The sequence below is a fragment of the Schistocerca nitens genome, chromosome 5 (assembly GCF_023898315.1).
Source record: "Schistocerca nitens isolate TAMUIC-IGC-003100 chromosome 5, iqSchNite1.1, whole genome shotgun sequence".
Taxonomy (NCBI): domain Eukaryota; kingdom Metazoa; phylum Arthropoda; class Insecta; order Orthoptera; family Acrididae; genus Schistocerca; species Schistocerca nitens.
Genome location: NC_064618.1, coordinates 372,684,502 through 372,707,065, shown reverse-complemented (window position 1 = coordinate 372,707,065; position 22,564 = coordinate 372,684,502). Strand labels below are relative to the sequence as shown.

At 41.5% G+C, this 22,564-nt stretch overlaps 1 protein-coding gene across 1 annotated transcript in view; it reads right to left on the bottom strand.

The window, feature by feature from the left end:
* Nucleotides 1-22,564, bottom strand: part of LOC126260833 (F-actin-monooxygenase Mical) — a 556,018-nt gene that overhangs the window by 22,407 nt on the left and 511,047 nt on the right. Inside the window, exons 29-32 of the mRNA XM_049958228.1 lie at nucleotides 20,075-20,219; nucleotides 11,592-11,704; nucleotides 8,907-9,080; nucleotides 4,758-4,872 (exon numbers count right to left, since the gene is read on the bottom strand). Of these exons, the coding sequence (XP_049814185.1) occupies nucleotides 4,758-4,872; nucleotides 8,907-9,080; nucleotides 11,592-11,704; nucleotides 20,075-20,219 (547 nt within the window). The remainder of the gene's footprint in view (nucleotides 1-4,757; nucleotides 4,873-8,906; nucleotides 9,081-11,591; nucleotides 11,705-20,074; nucleotides 20,220-22,564) is intronic.

The window sequence follows — 22,564 nt, the reverse complement described above, 5'->3', positions numbered from 1 at the left end:
ATGGACGTTGACATTCAGGAAGTTTCATCAGGCCAGGCTCCCGACGCATCGGCACGCAAACTCTTTATCAAGGTGTTGGTTCTGTCGCGCCGGTTACAACTGCAAGTAGATACGGGCGTGGCAGTTTCGTTGTTGAAGGCACAAACGTATTCCGACCTTGGATCGCCCCCGTTGGCGCCAGTTTACCAGCGTCTACGCGGTTATGGTAAACAGTTCATTCCCCTACTGGGTCAATTCACTACCGATGTGACTTACAGATCAGTCACTCGGCCTATTACTTTTATTGTTGTCAGTGACGCGAGCTCCGCTAACCTTTTTGGCCTGGATGCCTTTCAAGCTTTCGGTTCGTTGATACCATACAGTTGGTCTCTGAAGACGTTCCCTATCGATCATTGGAATCTTTGATCTCAGACTTTCCAGATATCTTTGAGGAGGGCCTGGGGCGTGTTTCAGATTTTGAAGCTCACTTAATGTTGAAGGCGTCGGCTCGCCCGAGTTTTCTACGTGCGAGGCAGATCCCCTTGGCTCTCCGCCCTCAGGTAAAGGAAGAGATAGACCGGCTGACAGCTCGTTATTGTAAGGAAGCCCTCGGGAAAATTACGTCTTTGTGGCGATTTCAAGGCCACCATTAATTCCCAATTGGTGGTGGACACCTATCCTTTGCCTCGTGCTGATGAATTGTTCTCCGCCGTGGCGGGAGGCCAATATTTTTCGAAAATCGATCTTTTGGAGGCTTATCATCAGATACCACTTGATGAGGACTCCAAACGGCTGGCGGTTGTCAACACCCCGTTTGGCCTTTACCAATATCAGCGGTTGGCCTTCGGAATATCCAGTGCCCCGGCGATATTCCAGCGTTATCTTGAGCACGTCACGTCGACAATCCCTCATTGTATTAATTACCTGGATGACATAATTGTCACAGGCCGCAGCACGAAGGAACACTTGCACAACCTTCGCACCCTCTTTCTCAAATTCAGGTCTGTGGGCTTGCGTTGCAACCTGCATAAGTCAAACTTCTTCCAACCGTCCATTGAGTATGTGGGCTACACCATCTCTCAGCACGGTGTCCAGCCACTAGGAAGTTTGGTCCAAGGTATCGTCGACCTTCCTCGGCCCGCTTCGCTGAAAGAGTTACAAGCTTTTTTAGGCAAAATAGCCTATTACCACCGGTTCATTCCCAGGGCTTCCACCATAGCCCGCCCCCTGTACTGCCTTCTGTGCAAGGGTGTTCCTTTTGATTGGTTGCCTGCATGCGAGCGAGCGTTCAACTCATTGAAGGGCCCACTCATTGAAGGGCCCTCTCACGTCAGCGCCTTGTTTGGCTACTTTTGACCCCCATAAGCCGTTGGTCCTGGCTACAGATGCTTCGCAGTATGGGATGGGGGCGGTCCTGGCCCATCGCAACACAGATGGTTCCGAGCAACCACTGGCGTTTGCGTCTAAAACGCTTAGTCCCGCGCAGGCCCATTACTCCCAGGTGGAAAAAGAGGCTTTGGCCATTGTCTACGCTGTTACCAAGTTTCACCCTTTCTTGTATGGCACGAAATTTCAGTTAATCACTGACCATAAGCCGTTAATATCGTTATTTGGCCCCGCCTCTCAGATTCCGGACAGGGCGGCCCACAGACTACAGCACTGGGCCTTGTTCCTCTCTAAGTACCATTATGCCATTCATTTTCGCCCTACCGGACAGCATGCCAATGCCGACGCTCTTTCCCGTCTTCCAGTGGGCCCGGATCCTAAGTTCGATCAAGAAGAGATCATGTGTTTTCATTTGGATGTGGCGTCCCGCCAAGAGGTTGATGGCTTCCCGATCACTAGTTCTAGAGTCGCCAGGGAAACGGCAGCTGACCCGCTTCTCCGGCAAGTAGTTCGCCTCATTCAGCAGGGGTGGTCATCCCGCCCTCCAGGCCGGGCCTCGGACCCTCTTCGTAATTATTTTATTCTACGAGACCGCCTCTCGGTCTTGGAAGGAGTTCTCATTCTGGCTACCGATGATGCAGCTCCTCGCGTGGTTGTTTCTGCCAGTTTACGAAGGGAGGTCCTCAACGTTATTACATGCGGGGCACTGGGGTGTTTCCCGTACTAAAACCTTGGCTCGCAGACATGTGTACTGGCCCAGTATTGACAGAGAAATTGAGCACTTGGTGGCTGCCTGTTCCCAGTGTGCGAGCCAACAGGCATTTCCCAGGGCAGCGCTCTCTTCCTGGAAGCCAGCAACCCAAGCACGGGAACGTGTTCACATCGATTTTGCGGGCCCGTTTCTCAATGGCTTTTGGCACATTGTCATTGATGCTTATTCCTGATTCCCATATGTGGTTCGCTGCTCCTCAACCACTTCAGAGGTTGCAATCCAGGCACTAGCAAAAATCTTTTGTGTGGAAGGTCTGCCAATCACCCTGGTCTCGGACAATGGACCGCAGTTTATTTCGCAGACCTTCCAGGATTTTTGTAGGCGCTTCGGTATTCGGCACGTTTGCTCTCCCCCCTTCCATCCACAATCGAATGGGGAAGCCGAGCGCATGGTGCGCACATTTAAGACTCAGATGAAAAAGTATGTGCACGAATTTCCTGCGGAGGAGGCATTGACGTTTTTCCTGACGGCATACCGGACCACACCAATGGGCGAACGCAGCCCCGCAGAGCTCCTCCATGGGCGCCAACCTAGGACTCTGCTGCACCTCCTCCGGCCTGGTCCTCGCCAGTCTTCACAAAACGGAGTACCTGGCTTTCCACTGAGTATGTCGGTCTGGGCACGTGGGTTTGGTTGCAATCCACGTTGGATACCGGCGGTGGTCCTGCGCCGAAATGGCCACCGTCTCTATACCTTGCAGGCAGGGGACCGGGTGGTACGTCATCACCAAAATCAGCTACGTCCACGTTTGGGCACCCACCCTCCGACCTCTCGGACACCGGCTTCCCCATTGCCGGCACCCGTGTTGGTTTCTCAGGGGACATTACCGCCTCTCCCCGCAGTGACTCTGCCACACTGCGATGGTTCTCAGCCTTGGCAGCCTCCAGTAGCTCCAGCACCGGCATCGCCATCGTTCGAGATGCCCCAGCAAGAGCCAGCCCCCCCTCGCAGGCCCGGTTTCTCAGGAGGCTGGTTCACCTGTGGTCGTCCCTTCCCCATCGTCCCCACCACTGGGTCTTGCCCCTCCCGCGGTGGCACAGGATCCGGTGTTCGACAGCTTGTCCCCCATTCTGTCTTGGGCTCCGGTGGTGGGACGACGGGGGCCTCTTCGTGTGGGTCACTACCAGCCGTATTCGAAGGTTCCGGCTCGAGGATTGGCAGATCCCCTCGACTCCGGCCTTCCAGTGGATGTGGAGGTCATCGCTCCTGCCCGACGCTCCACCTTCCGACGCAGTGGATCACAGTGGCTTCACCCCCTGAAGGAGGAGGAGTGCAGTAGCCACCAGAAAGATCGCGGGAGGCGCACATCAGCACGGCGCGTCACGGACGGTAGTTGCCGCAAGTAGAGTCCCGTCCACCAGAGGGCACGCGAGAATTCGGACGCGACCTCTGCTGGCGTAACAACAACAACAACAACAACAACAACTCAGGCAGCACGGGCCGTGCCCAGTCAGTTAAGATCGAGCATGTCTAGGGCACAGTCCCGGTCTACGCCAAGTGAAGTGCAACGTAAGCGTGAACAGTGTTATTACAGCACTCCCTTGCCAAAAGCGCTTGGCAGACCAGACAGTCACACATCCGAGTGCTAGCCAAGCCTGACAGAGCTTAACTTCAGTGATCTGACGGGAACTGGTGTTACCACTGTGGCAAGGCTGTTAAGAAAATATCCAAGCAGCACAAATATAGACAAGAAAAATATTTAATAAGGGGATATATATATATATATATATATATATATATATATATATATATATATATATATAGTGATTTTTCCTGTAGATAATATTTGCTGCTATTTACTTGATTTATTATTTTAGTCACAACAGGAGAAGATATTTATGAGTTGATAACATGCAAGTGCAGAAAGGTTGGTTCCAAAAACCATAACATATTATCATGACAAAAAATAATCCTCTTTTATTAGCAATATACACTACATAAACATTTATAATGTCTCTGCATAGCATAGAATATGATAGTAATAATTCCATGTAACCTCAATAAATAATAATAATAATAATAATAATAATAATAATTCTTTTTGTCAAGTTACATACAACATTTTGTTGCATCTATGGATGGGAATTTAAAGCTATGCACTACAAAATTCTCCAGGCAACAAGAAGAAAATTGTGTAAGTAGTGTCAGCAATGTATACTAGCTTCAAACAAATGCTTATAAATACTAAAAATAGTATAAGCTAATTTCAATAACTGATGCATGAACAAAGCACACAAGGAAAATTGCACAATTCATTTTTAATGGGCAATTAATTACATTACTATTATAAATCTAAGTGACTAGTACATTCAAAATTTTTCAGTCTTTACAACTCACAAAGGAAGACTACTGATACTATGAAGGATTCATTAAGTGGCACGGCACTCGATATCATAGAAAAAACAACAGATGTTAGAGGAAATTTGTTGCAGACCAAAGCCACATGCAAGAATCAGTCAGATGCATTTGTGGATAATTTTGCAGATAAGAAACAAAAATGAAGGACAGAATCCACAAAAGAGCAAGCATACAAAAAACATAAATAAGGGATAGTCCACTACTGGAGGATCGTCTCACCAGACCAGAATAATAACAATGTCTAGAATACACTATGGCACACCTTTGTCGATCCTCTTCCAGTAAGGCAATGAGAGAATCTCGTCGTTCAACAATCTCCAGCATTTCATTCAAGATTTGGCCCTCTTTTTCGACATCATCTGATGTCTTCTCTGAATCTAAACAAAAGAAGGAAATGTGACATTCAGATTCATCAAAAATACAAAATTCCCGTAAAATTAAACTCCTAATGGTTAAAAAGATTAATCACTGTTCACGTAATAGATGAGAACGATAACACTCTGAAGAAAATTGAATTGGTATTTTCCTGGGTTTGCATTCTTCATACTTCAGTATTACTCATTTTATGTTGTAGGCTCTAATGACATAATAATGACATAGATAGCAATCCCAGATTTACATATTATGTTCCACCTTTAAATCAACTGAAAGTGAAAACATATATTGCATATGTCCTCCTCACTAAAGGCATTCTAAACAATTTCAAAGCTTAGTAACTAATGTAACTAGTTTTTCTAACACCAAAACAATATAACAATGAGATACAGGAAAACCAACAGGGAAAAGACAAGGATTCATATACACAACTACAAATTCTCTATTGTGATTTATGTATAATATGACCTAACTTCTTGTTTGTAAAGCCATCCTCAGAAAGTAGTTGATCACCCTTATCACTACTGAAGCCTCACAAAACACTAGTGAAAACTTAGAAATTAGCAGATATTTGCATTAGCAGGTACTGCTTAAAAAAGGAAGGGAGGGAGCGAGAGAGAGAGAGAGAGAGAGAGAGAGAGAGAGAGAGAGAAGAAAAATTTGAAATAAAATGCATTCTTCTAGCTACGATGATGTTGCTAGAAGAGTAATATATTATTGTGCTGGTTAGACAGTTATGTCTGTACTCTGACAATTACTCACGGTATCTTTTCTGACAGACTTAAAAATACAGTAGAAACAGCCATCTCTTTAAAAATGAAGATAGAACAATTCTCTCTAGTCACTAGGAATCAATTCAAAATTTTATGCAAAAGTGAGCTATAAAATACAGTCATTTATCACTGCAGAACTCATTAACAATCTCTCAATTTGGCTTTCATAAAGGATTTGCTACCAAAAAATAAATAAATAAATAATCTTACAATTTAGGGCTACATCTAGACCCATATTTCATTCTGAAAGCCACCAAATAATGTGTGGGAGAAGGTACATTGTGTACAACCATCATTCTCTTCTCAACCTGTTGCATTTGTGAGCAGTGTAGGGGAAGAATGACAATTGGTAAATTACTATGTAAGATTTCTTTGGGAGGAAGCAGTATGTTGCTTGATTCTTGCTGGAATATACATTCTTGAAATTTTAACAATAAGCATCTCCAAGAGACACTTATGTCAGCTAATGATCCAGTGAAGTAATACACAGCACTTCAGTGAATCTTTTTCTCTATCCTTTATTAATAATGCTTCTCAGGAGTCCAAGACTGATCAGCAAGATTAAAAAGTTTGTAAAATCAATATTTTGTAAGCTACCACCTTTGTGGATGAATTACTTTTTGATAGGATTCTTTCAGCTGTTCACAGTCTGTTAATGATGGTGGTGTGGAATGAGAAGACGACAACCAAAGATTGGAAGATGGCACTAATTGCCCCCAATATTCAAGAAAGGCAGTAGGCAGGATTGTGGAAACTACAGAGGAGTCCACTGGTACCACACCGTGCCAAGGTATATGAAAAGTTTCTGGAAAGCAGAATCCAAACAATGGTCAAGAACAAACAGAGGAACAGTATGGCTTCAGACATGGGAGGTCAACTGTTGATCTCATATTTGCAGTTTTGCAGCGAGGCAGTTTCAGGAGCACCACTATAAATCTGGAGACCTTGTGATGGCCTTTCTTGTTATAGAAAAGGCATTTGATAGCATCTGAAGAAGAAAGTTCTGGGAAGCACTCGAAAAGAAGGGAGTGTGAAGAGACACAACAAGCAGAGTGGAGGAGATATGCTGTGGAAGTTGTGTGAAAGTGGATGGATTGGTTCCAGCAAACATGTGATGTGAAACACAGAAGTGTATTGTCACCTCTCCTCTTCACTGTGGTCTTGAATGAGGTAATGACTAAGGTGGCAGAAAAGAAAACTGGAGAAGACAATATTAAGCAATGGTGTTTGCAGATGACTTGAGGATCTGGGGAAACAGGGAGGAGGTGGTTTAGGAACAGCTGAATGCTTGGGAAGAAACTTTGAGACAGTACGGAATGAAAATTAATGTAAACAAATGTGAGTCCAGGTTACAACTAGAAAGAAAGATAGACCAGTTAGCGATATAAGGATTGGAAGTAAATGACTGAAGAAGGTTGAATGCGTCAAGTACTTGGGAATTGTGATAAAGGAAAATAGAAGAAATGAGAAACAGGTCAGTGAATGTGGCAAACAGACAGAAACATTCCTACAGAGTGTTAGGGGCATAGCATGGAACAAACATAACCCACACAAAAGAAAAGGAGTAATATATAGATGTTACTACATCGCAATGCTGACCTATGCATATGAAATATGAACAATGAAGGAAACAGATGTAAGCAGATGACAGGCATTTGAAATGAGCTCCTTAGAAACAGGAGATGAGTAATAAGGAGAAAGAAGATGAGGAATGAAAGGCTAAGGGAAATGGTGAAAGAGGAGTCATTGCACAGCAGGATACGAACACAAAGACTAACATGATAAGGGCAGTTGAAGAGAATGAAAAACAAGAGAACTCCAAGAAGATACAGGAAATGGAGATGAGAAAGAAATGACCAAAAGGAAAACCAAGGACAGATGGCTGAAAGGTGTAGAGGAGTGTCTTGCGCGCGCGTGAGGGGGGAGGGGGGGGGGCATGAGAAGCGAGGACCGGAGCAGAGGGAACACATGAAGATGGGGGGATAACTAGATGGTGAGGCTTACATTCCAGACCCTCTACTGATATTTCAGCTGTGTATTGTCAATTTTTTCATGGTCCTTTGAGTGGCCTGCATCAATGTAGTACTCTGACACTGCTCATTGGACAGGCTGTAACAGATGGGTATAGCTTTGATATTCCATGCAACATCCTTGAACAGTTTGTGGATGGCTTACAACCATAAAAAGCATCAACAATAAATTATTAAAAGAGCTGGGGATAACAAATAACGGAGTGGGATATATGTCAGCTGGGAGCAACTAGCGAGCCCATTGTTTGCCTGATTAAGGTCCTTCACAAAAGTGATGAGAGCAACTGCCTTTGATGTAAGATCTCCTATCACTGTGGACTCTCCAAGTTGGACAGTACAATCAAGAAGATTCACCAGCCACTACTGAGAAATAAACACTACACCATGACTCTGTTGTTGCTCACTGTCCTCCTCTGAAACCATCTGAAGCAATAAAATTGGCTTTGTATTAGAATGACATCAAGTCTCTTTGAATATCATAGATGCTACTTTAACAGAAGCATGCTTTGGTTTATGTACTATTATGCAGCTTGAGGCAATTACACTAATTATTTGTACTATATCAAATGTACACCACTCCTCAATTTCTGTATGTTCGAACTGTTAAAAAAAAAATAGTGTTCTGGAACTGAGTATCATTTTTGTTTATGTTATATGCACTACAATAACTAAGTTCAATAAATTTGACACATAACTTTGTGAAAATAATTATTTCAGTTGTTTTTCATCAGTTTATGGAAACCAGTGCATATTATATAAAATATTAGAGAGCAGGAACTATTACAGCTTTAACAGAGCATGTTCTTTGCAACACAATTTTTCCAGTTATTAATTTGGATTTAAAGTTTCAGTCACTGATAAGAAAATATCTTTGCAATCTATTCACATACACTTGATTCTTTCATTGTTATATTACATAACGTCTTAAATGTTGCATTAGAAGAATTCAATTTATACTTGTCCATCCACAAAAGCAGAAAGTTAATTTGAATTGCTCGGATGATCTGCAATTGGGGAATTATTGTTACTGAAATTTGCATGATTAGAATAATAAGAGAATAGTAAGTGTGTCTGTCACATGGATAATTAAGTAAATCAGAAAGAAAGAAATTTGAGTTATGCTATCTGAAACTCATTGATGTCTGAGAAAGAAATTTGAATTATGCTATCTGAAACACATTGATGTTTGAATCTCTTAAGAAAATTAAACCTTGATGATGATTATGTCTTTACCATCCTTTTTCAGTCGCTCCCGTAGCTCCTGCTGAAGACGAGAATGTCTGTCCTCCAGTTCTAATTCTTCTGCTCTTATTAATAGTTCTCGCTCAAAGCGACGCAGTTCACTTCGTTCTCTTACTAAGGCAAACCACTCTTTGAGGAGGTCCCCTTCATCCTTTTGTGCAGCCACTTGAAATAATAATAAAATGTTCTCATTGTTATTCTCTTGCAGCATAAAAACATAAGCCAAAAGACTAGATTAAAAATGATAGTCAGATGAAGGAGACCAGTGATTGACTTATTATGACCTCCTGTTTATTTTTGACACAATCACTTTATAAGATACAATCACACTGGCCATCTTTACATGCTACAATAGGAAAAGACCCTATATTAAGATTTTCAAACAAGTATTTTTATTTATTTATTTTATTTATTATTATTTTTTTTGCTAGGTCTACTTTAGAGTTAAGTAAGACACAATTAAAATATGCTTGGTTCATACCTAATGGCCATGAGCGGCATTTGTTGAACAAACATTCATGCATACACAAACTGATAATACCAAAATCATAAATACAACTAAATGTACTTTTCTTTCACTTCTTTTTGTGCTAGATGTGCACATCCTCTATAAGACAACTCTTTAATTATGAAAATCATAAAATAGGTCAAAAGTTCTAGCAGTTATTCATAAAATATACAAGGGTTGGAACTTAAATAGTGGAAACTATTTACTCACAACCGATACAAAAGAGTTACATATTTGCACTTGTTACTGTCCTTCAAAGTAGTCACCAGCATTGTGTAGAACCCGTGTCCAGCAATGTAGAAGGCCTAGTATACCATTAGCAGAGCCTCTTCTGTTGATGGTACAAATGGAGCGGTCTACTGCCTGTCGAATCTCTGGAAAAGTTCTGAAGCGAATGCCACAAAGTGGTCCCTTCATCTTCGAAATCAAATCAAAGTAACAAGGACTTAAGTCTGGGAAGTATGGTGGATGATACAGTACTTCCCAGTCTCATCAACCGAACAGAGCAACCACAGCTTGTGCTGTATATGACCGTGCATTGTCGTGCAAAATGATTGGTGGGTTGCGCAGAAAGTGTCACCACTTCTTTCACAAAGCTGGTCACAGGTGATGCACCAAAAACAAACAGTAATACTGTGAACTGACGGTCTGCCGTGAAGGAACGTAATGTATTAGGATAACACCACCACAGTCGTACACGAGAATCACCATACTGGGGCTCTGACACACTTTCGACTTACGGGGCAATCCATAATGACGCCATTCATTGGATTGGCGTTTTAGTTTTGGCTCGTAAGATGAGGCCCATGTCTCATCCAGTGTTACGATATGGCATAAGAAAGCCTCCCCTTTGCGCTCATAGTGCTCCAAGTGAGTCTGAGCAGCATTGTAATGCATCCATTTCTGAATTTCCATCAAGTCATGCGGAACCCGTCATGATGCAATTTTTTGAATGCCCAGGCATTCCTTCAGGATGCGAAGCACAGTCGTATGTACTAATCCGGTTTCGTGGGCGAGCTCATGAATCGTATGGCATCGATCACTGTCCACTAACGCAGCAAGAGCATGCACTTCTTCTTCAGAGATGCTATGACAACCTGCCCGATGCATGTTTGCCACAGTTTGCCAACCTTCATTGAAGGCTTTTACCCAATATGCCACTGTTCTGTACGGCAATGCCAATTTTCCGCATGCCTCTTGAAGACCTTGATGACACTGTCATGCTGTACGACCTCTGGCACATTCAATCTTGATCAAACTCTGTTGTTCCTGTTTCGAAAACATAGTGACACCGTTATGTTAGACTACTCACTCACAAGTGACTATTTCCCTCAATTGTGCATACGTCGATGACATGGGACGGGCGAATCCATTTGCTTGGAGGTAAGGTAGGTATGTCAACGATGTGTGCTATCAGCGACAATGGTAGATTTTCTCCACAGCAGTGTTGCCACTGTTTAAGTTCCAGCCTATGTAAAAATAGAGTACAGCTTGTTCAAGGAGTAAACTCATATTTAAAACAGAGTTAGGTCTTTATAATAAAAGGAAACAGGAGCAATTGGTATGGTAAATATTTATGATGACTGATGGTGCTGCACTTTAGGCCCAAGATAATTACACCTCTGGTGATAAGCCCAACAAAGATGACACAGCCTGGATGACAAGGGTGGCATTCTGCAGCAGACTGCTGCTCCTATTCTGGTTGTGGGGTGTTTATGTTAGATGGGCAGAAGCTCATAAGTGAAGACATGGTCTGGACGGCTCAGTGCAGCACTTGGTCACAGAAAGGCCCCATCGTCAGCTGAAGCACACCTGCTTCAAATGAATAGATCATCACAAATACTGAAATGTGCATCCACTGTACACTCATTCTGTCATTGAGGAGTTTGTTCAGTTCTTTCCAGTGCACAACATAAATCTCTTCTAAAATATCTAATCATTCACTTTTTCCACTTTGTGTAAAATTGTACATTACTTAACTCACAAGAAGACAAGACACCGAAACTTTTCTGTTTGTTTTAAGGTCCTAATATAGGCAGTTTTCCTTTTTTTCTATTGTACGAGTTGAAGAAGGCCATTGTGGGCCAAAACCAATAATGACTGTATCGTGTAAAGGGACTGTGTCAAAAACATACAGAAGTTAATAGTAGATGGAACTTAGTTGGTACCTGCACTTTCTCCTCGAAGAGCTTTTTCCACATTGACTCCTCTCTGTTCCAGCTCTTTCTGCTTCACTTCCACTTCTTCTAACTGACGCTGAATTTCCTGAGCCATCCTGAGTCTGAAATCAACAAAAAATGCAAAGTCATATAATATCATGGTTTTATAATGTCACGGTTTGCAAGTAATTTGTAGTTTCAATACAGTCAACATATCAGATAATATTAATGTGAGTCACAAAGTAAAAACAATTTTACAAGGTACTTATGCAGGAAACAATGATCTTTTTAAATAAGTAACTCAAATCTATACATATTATAAAAATTGATGTACATTTATATGTAATATGTATGTACATCATCCTAAACCAATGAAATGATTTCAACCTAACTTGGTACACATATCATTTACTGTCTGGAAATCATCACTGCACGAATGAGAACCACCTATCAAATGGGTGGGGGTGAAAAAGCGGAGTAGCCCATGATGAACAAATAACCATGTTTTAGTCATGAAAGTTTACCTCTTATTACATTTTCTCTGTTCATGTAGTAAAACTGTCACATGAAGCATAACATTTTAATTTATTACTTCTTTACCATTAGCTGTATTTTTTACACATTTTGCAGACTGTATTCACATATACCATTGAATGTCCCAAGAAATTATATCATTGCGTGATGCATATTGTTCAGGAAACGTGACATCATAGACACTGAAATGCATGAAAAACTGGTGCATCGTGCATGATGTTTCAATTTATCGTTTCTTTACTTATAACTCTGCTCACCACACATTTTGCAGACAGTAGCCACATATACCAATGGATGTACCTTCAAAATTACATCATTGTACAGCACATAGTTCAGAAGATAAGTCATCATAAACATTGAGCTGCTTAAAAATGTAACTGTAGGGCAAAATTCCATAGGGATACAAGTGAAATATGTGTACAAATACATGTGAAATAGGTTAAATATATTTGAAATGTGCATATATGAGCAAAGCCACAGGTAAATAGATCATCCTAAACCTCTCGAGTGATTTGAATCAAATTTGGTACACACATTAGGTAAAGTGTGGAAATAAATAAATGGGGTAAGAACCCCTCTTATAGAGGTGAGCGTGATATGGTGGAGAGAGAAGGATCGATGAGGACATGGATGACAGTGAGGAGGAAGGAAGAGATGAGCACAGATATGAGGGAGGAGGAGGAGGAGGAGGGAAAGGAGAGTAGAAGGAAGAGGGAGTGGAGAGAGGGGAGGAGCAGGTTGACAGAGAAAGGGGGGGGGGGAGAGGAGGAGGACAGAGAGTGGGGGAAGAGGAGGTGGACTAATGAAAGACTGGAATAAATACATTCAGGGCAATGCCAGGTACTCAACTAATGGCATATAAACTATAGTTCTCCAGCAGTAATCAATAAAACACATTATTTTAAAGCACAACAATAATGGAAATTCCTGGATAGAACAACACATAAAATAATGGAAAGACAACTACTCATGTGTAGCGAACTTACATGTGTGCACACACCACACCAACAGTATTCACTACCTTCTGAGCTATCTAACTTTTTCTAGCAGAAATTACACACTTTTTCACACAGCTACCCAAAAGCAAGTGGCCACAGTATTGCATTATTACTGATTATCATGTGAGACAAACTTGTTGTAACACACAAATATGTTTCAGTCACAAATATCTTTCAGTCTGATGCAGAAACTAGAGGTCTGCATCAGGAGTTTCGGCTTGGTCAAATTGTTTGGTGCATTTACTACCTGCTGATGTCAATGTAGTAGCTTTGGATGTGGGGAGCAACTGTATTTGACTTCCCTCAAGCTCATTCATGCATCCCACACCTAGATGACCTGACTGTCCACTCTAAGGCTGCACTCACCTTGGAAGGACCTGACCATCCACTCTAAAGGTGTGTTTACACCTGTGCGCCCTTGCACCTAGTCACTGTGCAGCTGTGCTCGCCCCCACACTTGAGGAGAGTCACACATGCATGTTGTAGATGCCTTTTCAATAACATGTATGCAGAAGTGATTCCATTCACACCTAGGTTCACACTAGATGCTTCTACTTTTGTGTGGGACAAGAGCAGACGCACAGTGACTAGCTGCAAGGCGCACAGGTCTAAATGTGCCTTAAGGCCGCATACACGCACGCACGCACACACACACACACACACACACACACACACACACGCACGCACGCACGCACGCACACGCACACGCACACGCACACGCACGCACGCACACACGCACGCACACTGGGAGTGAAATTGTACAACTAAACCATCACATGACTTTGAACAACCTGAGAGGCATCACTTGAGCACTGCAAATGTATTCATCAGTGGGTCGCATGTGTAGTAGTTAATGTAATGGATTTCTACCGGTATTACAGTTCTCTTTTTCTGAGGCAAAGGCTGAGATGATGCAAAAGAAGAAGAAATGAGTAACTATGATGCATAAAAGAAGAGGACTAAGTAATAATTCAAATACAATCTACAATTAATTTAGAATGCATGGAAACATTTGAGCACATTCTGACAAGTGTGGATCATCCGCTTAGCAAGTCCAGCAGCTTTCAGACAGCCATATTTCCTTGTGAATGTCTGAAAAGTGAGGGAACTTGAATTCATCTACTTGAAGATTACTAGCAGTGACTATTATTTAAAAACAAAACTTAAGAAGTTGCAGTATTGACAGCATCTCTGTCAACTGCATCCTGTGCACTGCCATGAGGGACAGAGCATTTGAATCTCCTGCCAGTCTGCTGCCAGACGAGATTGTTTTCCTTCACCGTTATTCTTCGAGGGGTGGTACCATACATACATGGCACCAGAGGACGTAAATCCATCTGATTTAACTGCTTGGAACTCTAATTGGCTGGCTCAATATTTTAAGCAGCCATAATTCAGAGCTTGGCCTAAAGATCAAGTGCATCTGTAGGCTTATAAACATTAGTGTGGAAGACTGCACTGAGGAACACTACATCGAATAGCATGATGCTACTTAAGTGCTGTAAATATTCATATGCTTATATAACTGTTTCAGCATTCAAGACAATTCGTTGCTATAAGGAACACACAACTCAGCACCACTGAAACTGAAAGTTCCTCTCAAACGTATTCACAAAAAATTTCTTTTCATTGGTTTACATTGCAAGATAAAATAACAGAAAGTTGTTATTGTGCTGACAGACAACGAAGAGGAGAATGGAACCAAGAGATACAAACACATTGAATAATACCAAATTTAGGAATGTCCGGTATTAATCAGGAACAATATATTGAGGAAAGTTGCGGATAGTAAATGGGAACCGAGAGCAACTATACTAACAACAAATGCTCAAGTACTTTGCTTTTCCTCAGTGGAACATGCAAACTCCATGTGGTCCAGAACTGCACATGCCAAAAAAGTCATCACAAGCCTGGATGACACATGCAGACTAACAACAAGATGCATGAAACTACAATACTTGGGTAGCTATATAAAGCAGACAGATTCTCACTCCTGAATCCTTAAAAATTTCTCATGAACACACTCAAGAATTTAAACAGACTTTTGATAAGTGCCACGCCCTACAAGGGTGTTTCATGGGGGCTTGGCAGACTTAAATCCTACAAAAGAATTCTTAGTACCTAGCAGAATGATACCCCATAGAACAAGCCTGCCTCACAAGAGATGCCCGGCAGCAATACATCAAGCTGGAAGATTTGGAGAATACTGAATTGCATCAAAATGGGTGTAGTGCGTGCCAGTCAAAACAAATCTAATTAAATGGAGCCTAAAAGACGAAGCACACAACAAATGCGACTGTTGAGAAATCCAGGACATGGATCATCATTTACAATGTCCCAACTGCCCCACAAGATGTACCCCTGGTTTGACAAGAGGTACCTCAAGACTCACTTCTGATTCCCCTACCTTTTATTAATGATATATCTCTTTTGTACAAAGGAACACAAATGTACACCTTTGCTGATGACTAAACAGTAATTACTGGTAATTCAGCATACAAAATTAAAGAGTCAGTAAATAAGGCTTTTGTGGATATTATGAACTGATTATCATACATGATCTTTCTCTAACTGTCAGTAAAATAAGTTTTATTCAGTTCTGAACAGATCATAAATATGCGGAAAAAATTGATGGTTAGCAGGTAACAAGAGTACATAATGCCAAATATGTGGGTTTCTTCGCTGACAGTAAAATAAACTGGTCAAACCACACCCTAGATCAGTGCAAAAGACCGTTTCCTGCAGCATTTAGTTTAAGCATTGTTACCCTTGCAGAAATGAGGATGCTAATGAATCAGTATATTATGACTGCTTTCATGTCATCATGGCATGTGGCCTCATCTTCTGGTAATTTTAATCACCACAACTACAGTAGAATGTATATTCTCCCCAACATGTTTCACATGAAAAAAGTGTCTCTCTCAACCCAATAACATGTATCACAGTCATGATGCAAAAAGACATTCTCTCTGAGCAGACAAAATTGAGTGCTGTGGGGAAGAGGATAGAGTTGAGGGAGTACAGGATATTTAATGTCCTACTTCCGCAAATGAAGTGTCGAGTGAATTATGAACTCTTATTAAGAAGCTTTACCCAATAGAAGAGTCCCTGAGCCGCAATGAATAATACACAAATATTTGTGATACTGGTATTTAGATCAGCCTCAGCTCTTCAACTGTATGTATGTGTAATTACCAGTATTGCAAAATTGACCCATTCCATATGCTGTCCTGTATTAATAAGATGGATGTACAGAATACAAAATATATAAATAAATATCAACCAAAGTACAAGTAAATTTATTCACCTATGAAATATGATATCAACAATCCATTGAAGGTTGAGAGTAAAAGTGAATAGTCACATATACAATATTACAACAAAAATGATCTATTAATAATAAAAATAATCCTTTTTGTTTTTATACAAGAAAGAAAATAATAAAAAAGATTCTTTCATTCCCAGAACAAAGAACCTGTTACATATGACCATCAAATACACGTAAACTCTTTCACATTGCTATCTTTGTCTGGTCTGGGAATTTCTTCATAACATAATATCTCTTCTTGCATCTTTAACCATGCCATGGTAACTTTTATAGATACACTATGTGATCAAAAGTATCCAAACACCTGGCTGAAAATGACTTACAAGTTCGTAGCACGCTCCATCGGTAATGCTGGAATTCAATATGGTGTTGGCTCACCCTTAGCCTTGATGACAGCTTCCACTCTCACAGATATACGTTCAATCAAGTGCTGGAAGGTTTCTTGGGGAATGGCAGCCCATTCTTCACGGAATGCTGCACTGAGGAGAGGTATCGATGTCGGTCGGTGAGGCCGGCACAAAGTCGGCATTCCAAAACATCCCAAAGATGTTCTATAGGATTCAGGTCAGGACTCTGTGCAGGCCAGTCTATTACAGGGATGTTATTGTCATGTAACCACTCCGCCACAGGCCATGCATTATGAACAGGTGTTCGATCATGTTGAAAAATGAAATCGCCGTCCCCGAATTGCTCTTCAATAGTGGAAAGCAAGAAGGTGCTTAACACCTCAATGTAGGCCTGTACTGTGATAGTGCCATGAGAAACAACAATGGATGCAAGTCACCTCCATGAAAAACACAACCACACCATAACACCACTGCCTCCGAATTCTACACATGCTGGCAGATGACGTTCACCAAGCACTCACCATACCCACACCCTGCCATCAGATCACCACATTGTGTACCATGATTCATCATTTCACACAATGTTTTTCCACTGTTCAAACATCCAATGTTTACACTCCTTACACCAAGTAAGGCATCATTTGGCATTTACTGGCATTATAATGAACAGCCACTCGACGATGAAATCCAAGTTTTCTCACCTCCTACCTAACTGTCATAGTACTTGCAGTGGATCCTGATACAGTTTGAAATTCCTGTGTGATGGTCTGGATAGGTGTCCGCCTATTACACATTATGACCCTCTTTAACTGTCAGTCATCTCTGTCAGTCAACAGACGAGGTCGGCTTGTACACTTTTGTACTGTACGTGTTCCTTCACATTTCTACTTCACTATCACATTGGAAACAGTGGACCTAGGAATGTTTAGGAGTGTGGAAATCTCACATACACATGTATGACACAAGTGACACCCTACTGCCTGACGCCCTTGAGTTCTGCAGTGTGTCCCATTCTGCCCTCTCATGATGTCTAATGACTACTAAGATCGCTAATATGGAGTACCTGTCAGTATGTGGCAGCACAATGCACGTAATAGGGGGTGCCTGGATAGTTTTATTACATAGTGTACAAATTTCATCATTACTTCAATTAAAAAAGACTTCTTTGTCCAAATTGATGTGCCAGTGGGAATTCAGTTTTCCAGCCCTAACTACTCTAAGTTCCTATCAAATGTGGTGGTAGACTTGCATTCAGAAGTAGTGGGTTTCAAATAGCTGTCTGTTCTTTCTGATTTAGGTTTTTCATGGGTTCTCAAAAATAAGCAAGCTGAATGCTGGAAGATTCCTTTGAAATGACGACAGCTTATTTCCTTCCGCATTCTTGCCCTATGTGAACTTGGGCTACATGTCTAACAATGGTCTTGTCATTTATGTGGCGTTAAACCTGAACCTCACATTCTTTTCCTTCAGAAACTTGCATGGCACTTCACTTGCTATAACAAAGCAAAAAGCACAGCTGTTGGCTGCCAGTTTTGCAATGGACTGCATGTTCATGAAGTAGTGTTGCTCAGTTACTCTTTAGGTATAGGATTCATCACACATTCAATTTAATACACTTGAACGTGCTTCCAGAACAGTGATACATTTTTAATATTACAATAAATTTGCCTCACATGAGTCTCATTAAAAGTCTAAGGTAGCAACCTTTGCCCCAACTTGGACCAAGGCACACGCAAATGTACATACATACTGTTAAGCTGGATCATGATTTTTTGTTCCCTAACAATTTATTACATATGTTTGACAGTTATTAGAAATGTAATAATTACTAATAGCAAGTAACAGTTTTATAAAGTGAGGTGGCAAAAGTTATGGGATATCTCGCACCATCATGTCGGACCTCGTTTTATCTAGTGTAGTGCGGCAACTGAACATTGTGTGGACTCAACAAGTCGTTGGGAAGTCCCGTGCAGAAATATTGAGGCAAGCTGCCTCTATAGCTGTCCATAATTGCAAAAGTTTTTCTGGTGGAGAATTTTGTGCATGATCTGACCTCTCAATTATGATCTATAAATGTTTGATGGGACTCATATTGGGTGATCTGGGTGGCTAAACCATTCGCCCGAATTGTCCAGAACAATTTTCAAACCAATCACGATTAATTGTAGCCTAGTGATGTGGTGCATTGTCATCCATGTTGTCTGTAAACACGATATCCATAAATATGGCTGCAAATGGTCTCCAAACAGCTGTACACCAAGAGGACATCCAGTCCATTCCATGCAAAAACAGTCCACACCATTATGGAGCCACCACCAGCTTGCAAAGTGGCTTGTTGACAACTTGGGTCCATGGCTTCATGGGGTCTGCATGACACTCAAACCCTAACATCAGTTGTCTATAGTCCAACCAATATGGTCACAAGCCCAGGAGAGGCACTGGAGGTGATGGCATGCTGTTAGCAAAGGCTCTCGCATCGGTCGTCTGCTGTCATAGACCATCAACACCAACTTTTACCACACTACCCTAACAGATACGTTCATCATACATCCCACTTTGATTTCTGCAGTTATTTCATGTGGTGTTGCTTGTCTGTTAACATTGACAACTCTAAGCAAATTCTGCTGCTCTCAGTTGTTCAGTGAAGGCCATTGGCCACTGCATTGTTGGTGAGAGGTCAAGCCTGAAAGTTAGTATTCTTGGCAGACTCTTGACATTGTGGTTCTCAGAATATTGCATTCGCTAACGATTTCTGAAATGGAATGTACCATGTATCTAGCTCCAACTACCATTCTGCGTTCAAAGTCTGTTAATTCCCATCATGCAGCTACAATCACGCCAGAAACCTTTTCACATGAATCATCTGAGCACAAATGACAGCTCCACCAATGGTCTTCCCTTTTATACCTTTTGTACGCAATACTACCTCTGTCTGTATATGTGCAGATCAATGTCCCACGACGTTTGTCACCTCAGTGTATAATGTATGAGGGCTTGTTTAAATTCCCACAAAATGCAGGAAACAATGACTCAGAGACAAAACCAAAAGGCTTCTGTTATAGATCAGCCTGAAATTAATATGTTTTGTGTAAACAAACCACAGAATTTAGCAATAATAATTCTTCTATGGCCTTTTCACCTGAAAGGCCATTGAATACCCACAACGTGTCCTTTGTTCTAATATATTTCAATTCTAATGCATGAGATACAAATATTAGTGTACGAGATGTTAGTATTAAAGGTTATCATTTTGCTCTTAATGAAGATTTAACTGAATCAGCTAACCTCTTTTGCTGTGCCTGCCTTGACATACGTTGCTGCATGCGTGTGTGGCGTCGGCTCAGACTGCCTGTTGATAAGGTTCCTTCATGACTTGGGGTGGACAAAATTGTTGCGCGAGATTCTTCATCCACTTCAGAGCAACTCTCTTCTATGAAAATAAATAATAATAATAATAATAATAATAATGAATCTTCAACACATAAACAACTATTTATGCTCAGAAATCTCGTTATATTAAATTATGAATAAGCATTTTTTTTTTTAATGACCTTGCTATGAGTTTACAGTCTGCAGCAGTGAGATACTTGGTAATGTATACAGTTTGTAAATTATACAAATATTTAGAGCATAAAAAGAAACAAAAGAGAATACTTAATTTACAAGACAACACGGATCACATGTCATGTCATATACCATATACCAGCTCTGCTGAAATCACTGCACAGCTTTTTATATTGGTATGACTGCCAACCAGCTGTCTACCAGGATGAATGGCCACTGCCCACTGTGGCCAAAAGCAAAGTGGACAGCACTGGGGCACAACACGCAGCTGAACATATCTTGCATGTTTTCAATGGTTGCTTCACAACCCAGGTTATCTGTATCCTTCTCTCAGCCATCAGCTTCTCTGAACTGCACAAATAGGAGTTATTCTTACTACACATTTTCCATTCCCAAAATCATGCTGGCCTTTACCTAAGGTAATCTACTGTCCCCTAACACTCCACCCAACAGTTCCTATCACCTCCTCCCCACTTACATCCCCCACCACCATTGTGCTCCTTTCTCTGACACACACACACACACACACACACACACACACAGTCTCGCAGCACTGTCCTCCCCCCCCCCCCCCCCCCCCCCCGCCCAAGCACCATGTTATCCCTTCTCCTTTCTCACCCCACTCAGATTGCTGCTTCTGTTTGACATGATACCGCTGCATTCTGACTGATTCTGACTGCAGCAGCCAGAGAGAACAGTCATGTATGTGTGAGGTGTGCTTGTTTGCATGAATGTGTATGTGGTATTTTTTTTTTTTTTCTGAAGAAGGCTTTGGCCTGAAACACAGTGTGTAACACACTTTTCATTGTGCCTGTCTGCAACTCAATGTGTCATTTTCAGTGAGTAGCAATCTATCCTTTTCATAATATTGTTGATATTCCAATTTCAATACATGGATAAGTGGAAACATGACATGAAAGGACTGAGAAATGAAAGACTACCAAGGAATATCCTGAACTACAACCTGAAAGGAAGGAATGACATTGGCTGACCAAGAAAATGGTGAGCATATCTGAAAGGATTGAGAGACATAGGTCAACCAAGAAAACAGTGAGCATAAATTTTAAGACATAACAGGCAAATGCGTAATTGCTGCATCCTAGATGCTGATGACAATCTTAGTATAATGTAAGCTTTCACGGCCGGTATTGTCTTCACTTAAAACTTCCGGGCTGATAGGCCATGGTTGAAGTATAAAACTCTCCCCTGACGTTTCATCTCCGACTGCAGGAGACATCCTCGGAGGTACAACGGCAAACTGCGAAGAGAACTCAAGGAAGAGCTGATTATATAGGCAGTACAGTGTGCCACTGTCGATCCCGTAGTGTTGGCTATGAGATTGTCCCTGGTAATGCCAACATTCTCGATTGAAAGTAATCGATCGTCACGCTTGCGGTGCATGTTCCGCTATGGCCGATTTATCCGTGTGACCCACGCGGCAATTCCTCTTATGTTCAAGAAGATGGGTTTTCACACTTCTCTTTGTGGTACCGATATAAACCTGTCCACAACTACAAGGAATTTTATATACCCCCGGTGTAGCCAAAGGGTGTCGTGCATCTTTTGCCAATCTTAAATATGTGTATGCTGTAGTGTAGTGTTCCTTTTGATATGGGTGAAGAGAATGGAGTAGGTGAAATTTAGTGCTTGTGCAAAGGGGCCATCCAGCTTAACTTCTACAGTTGAATAATAGATCACCATCAACAGTGTCACATACCTTTACACTGTGACACATAGCATAGATGTTAGAAACTTAATCCGGAATCTTGGTGTACAATGTAGAATCCAGGTATTTTTCTCCTTCCCCTTAACAGCAAAAAACTGCAGTGAATATTCCTTCCACCACAACGATTTGAGCCAGTTATCAGCAAATTTAGTGTCACTGAGCGAGTATGCATTAGCAACCTCAATTACAGAGGCTGTTGGATGAGAAATAGCCATTTTCAATAGCAGTTTAAATTAAAAGGGATATCTGAGAACATAACACCTATAAAATTTTGTGGAATTTATTTTACCTGTAATTACCAGAAAAACCTGGTTAGTAGTTATTAGCCTAAGGCAAAAAATTGTATTAATGTGTTTCACCATTTTTATTCCACATTGACTTTTGCCCACACTAAAGCTTGGCTATGGCGAAATGAATTTCACTTACTGGCTCCTCAAAAGAGCAGCATACCAATGCGAGTGCAAACAGTAATATGGAGATTTGAA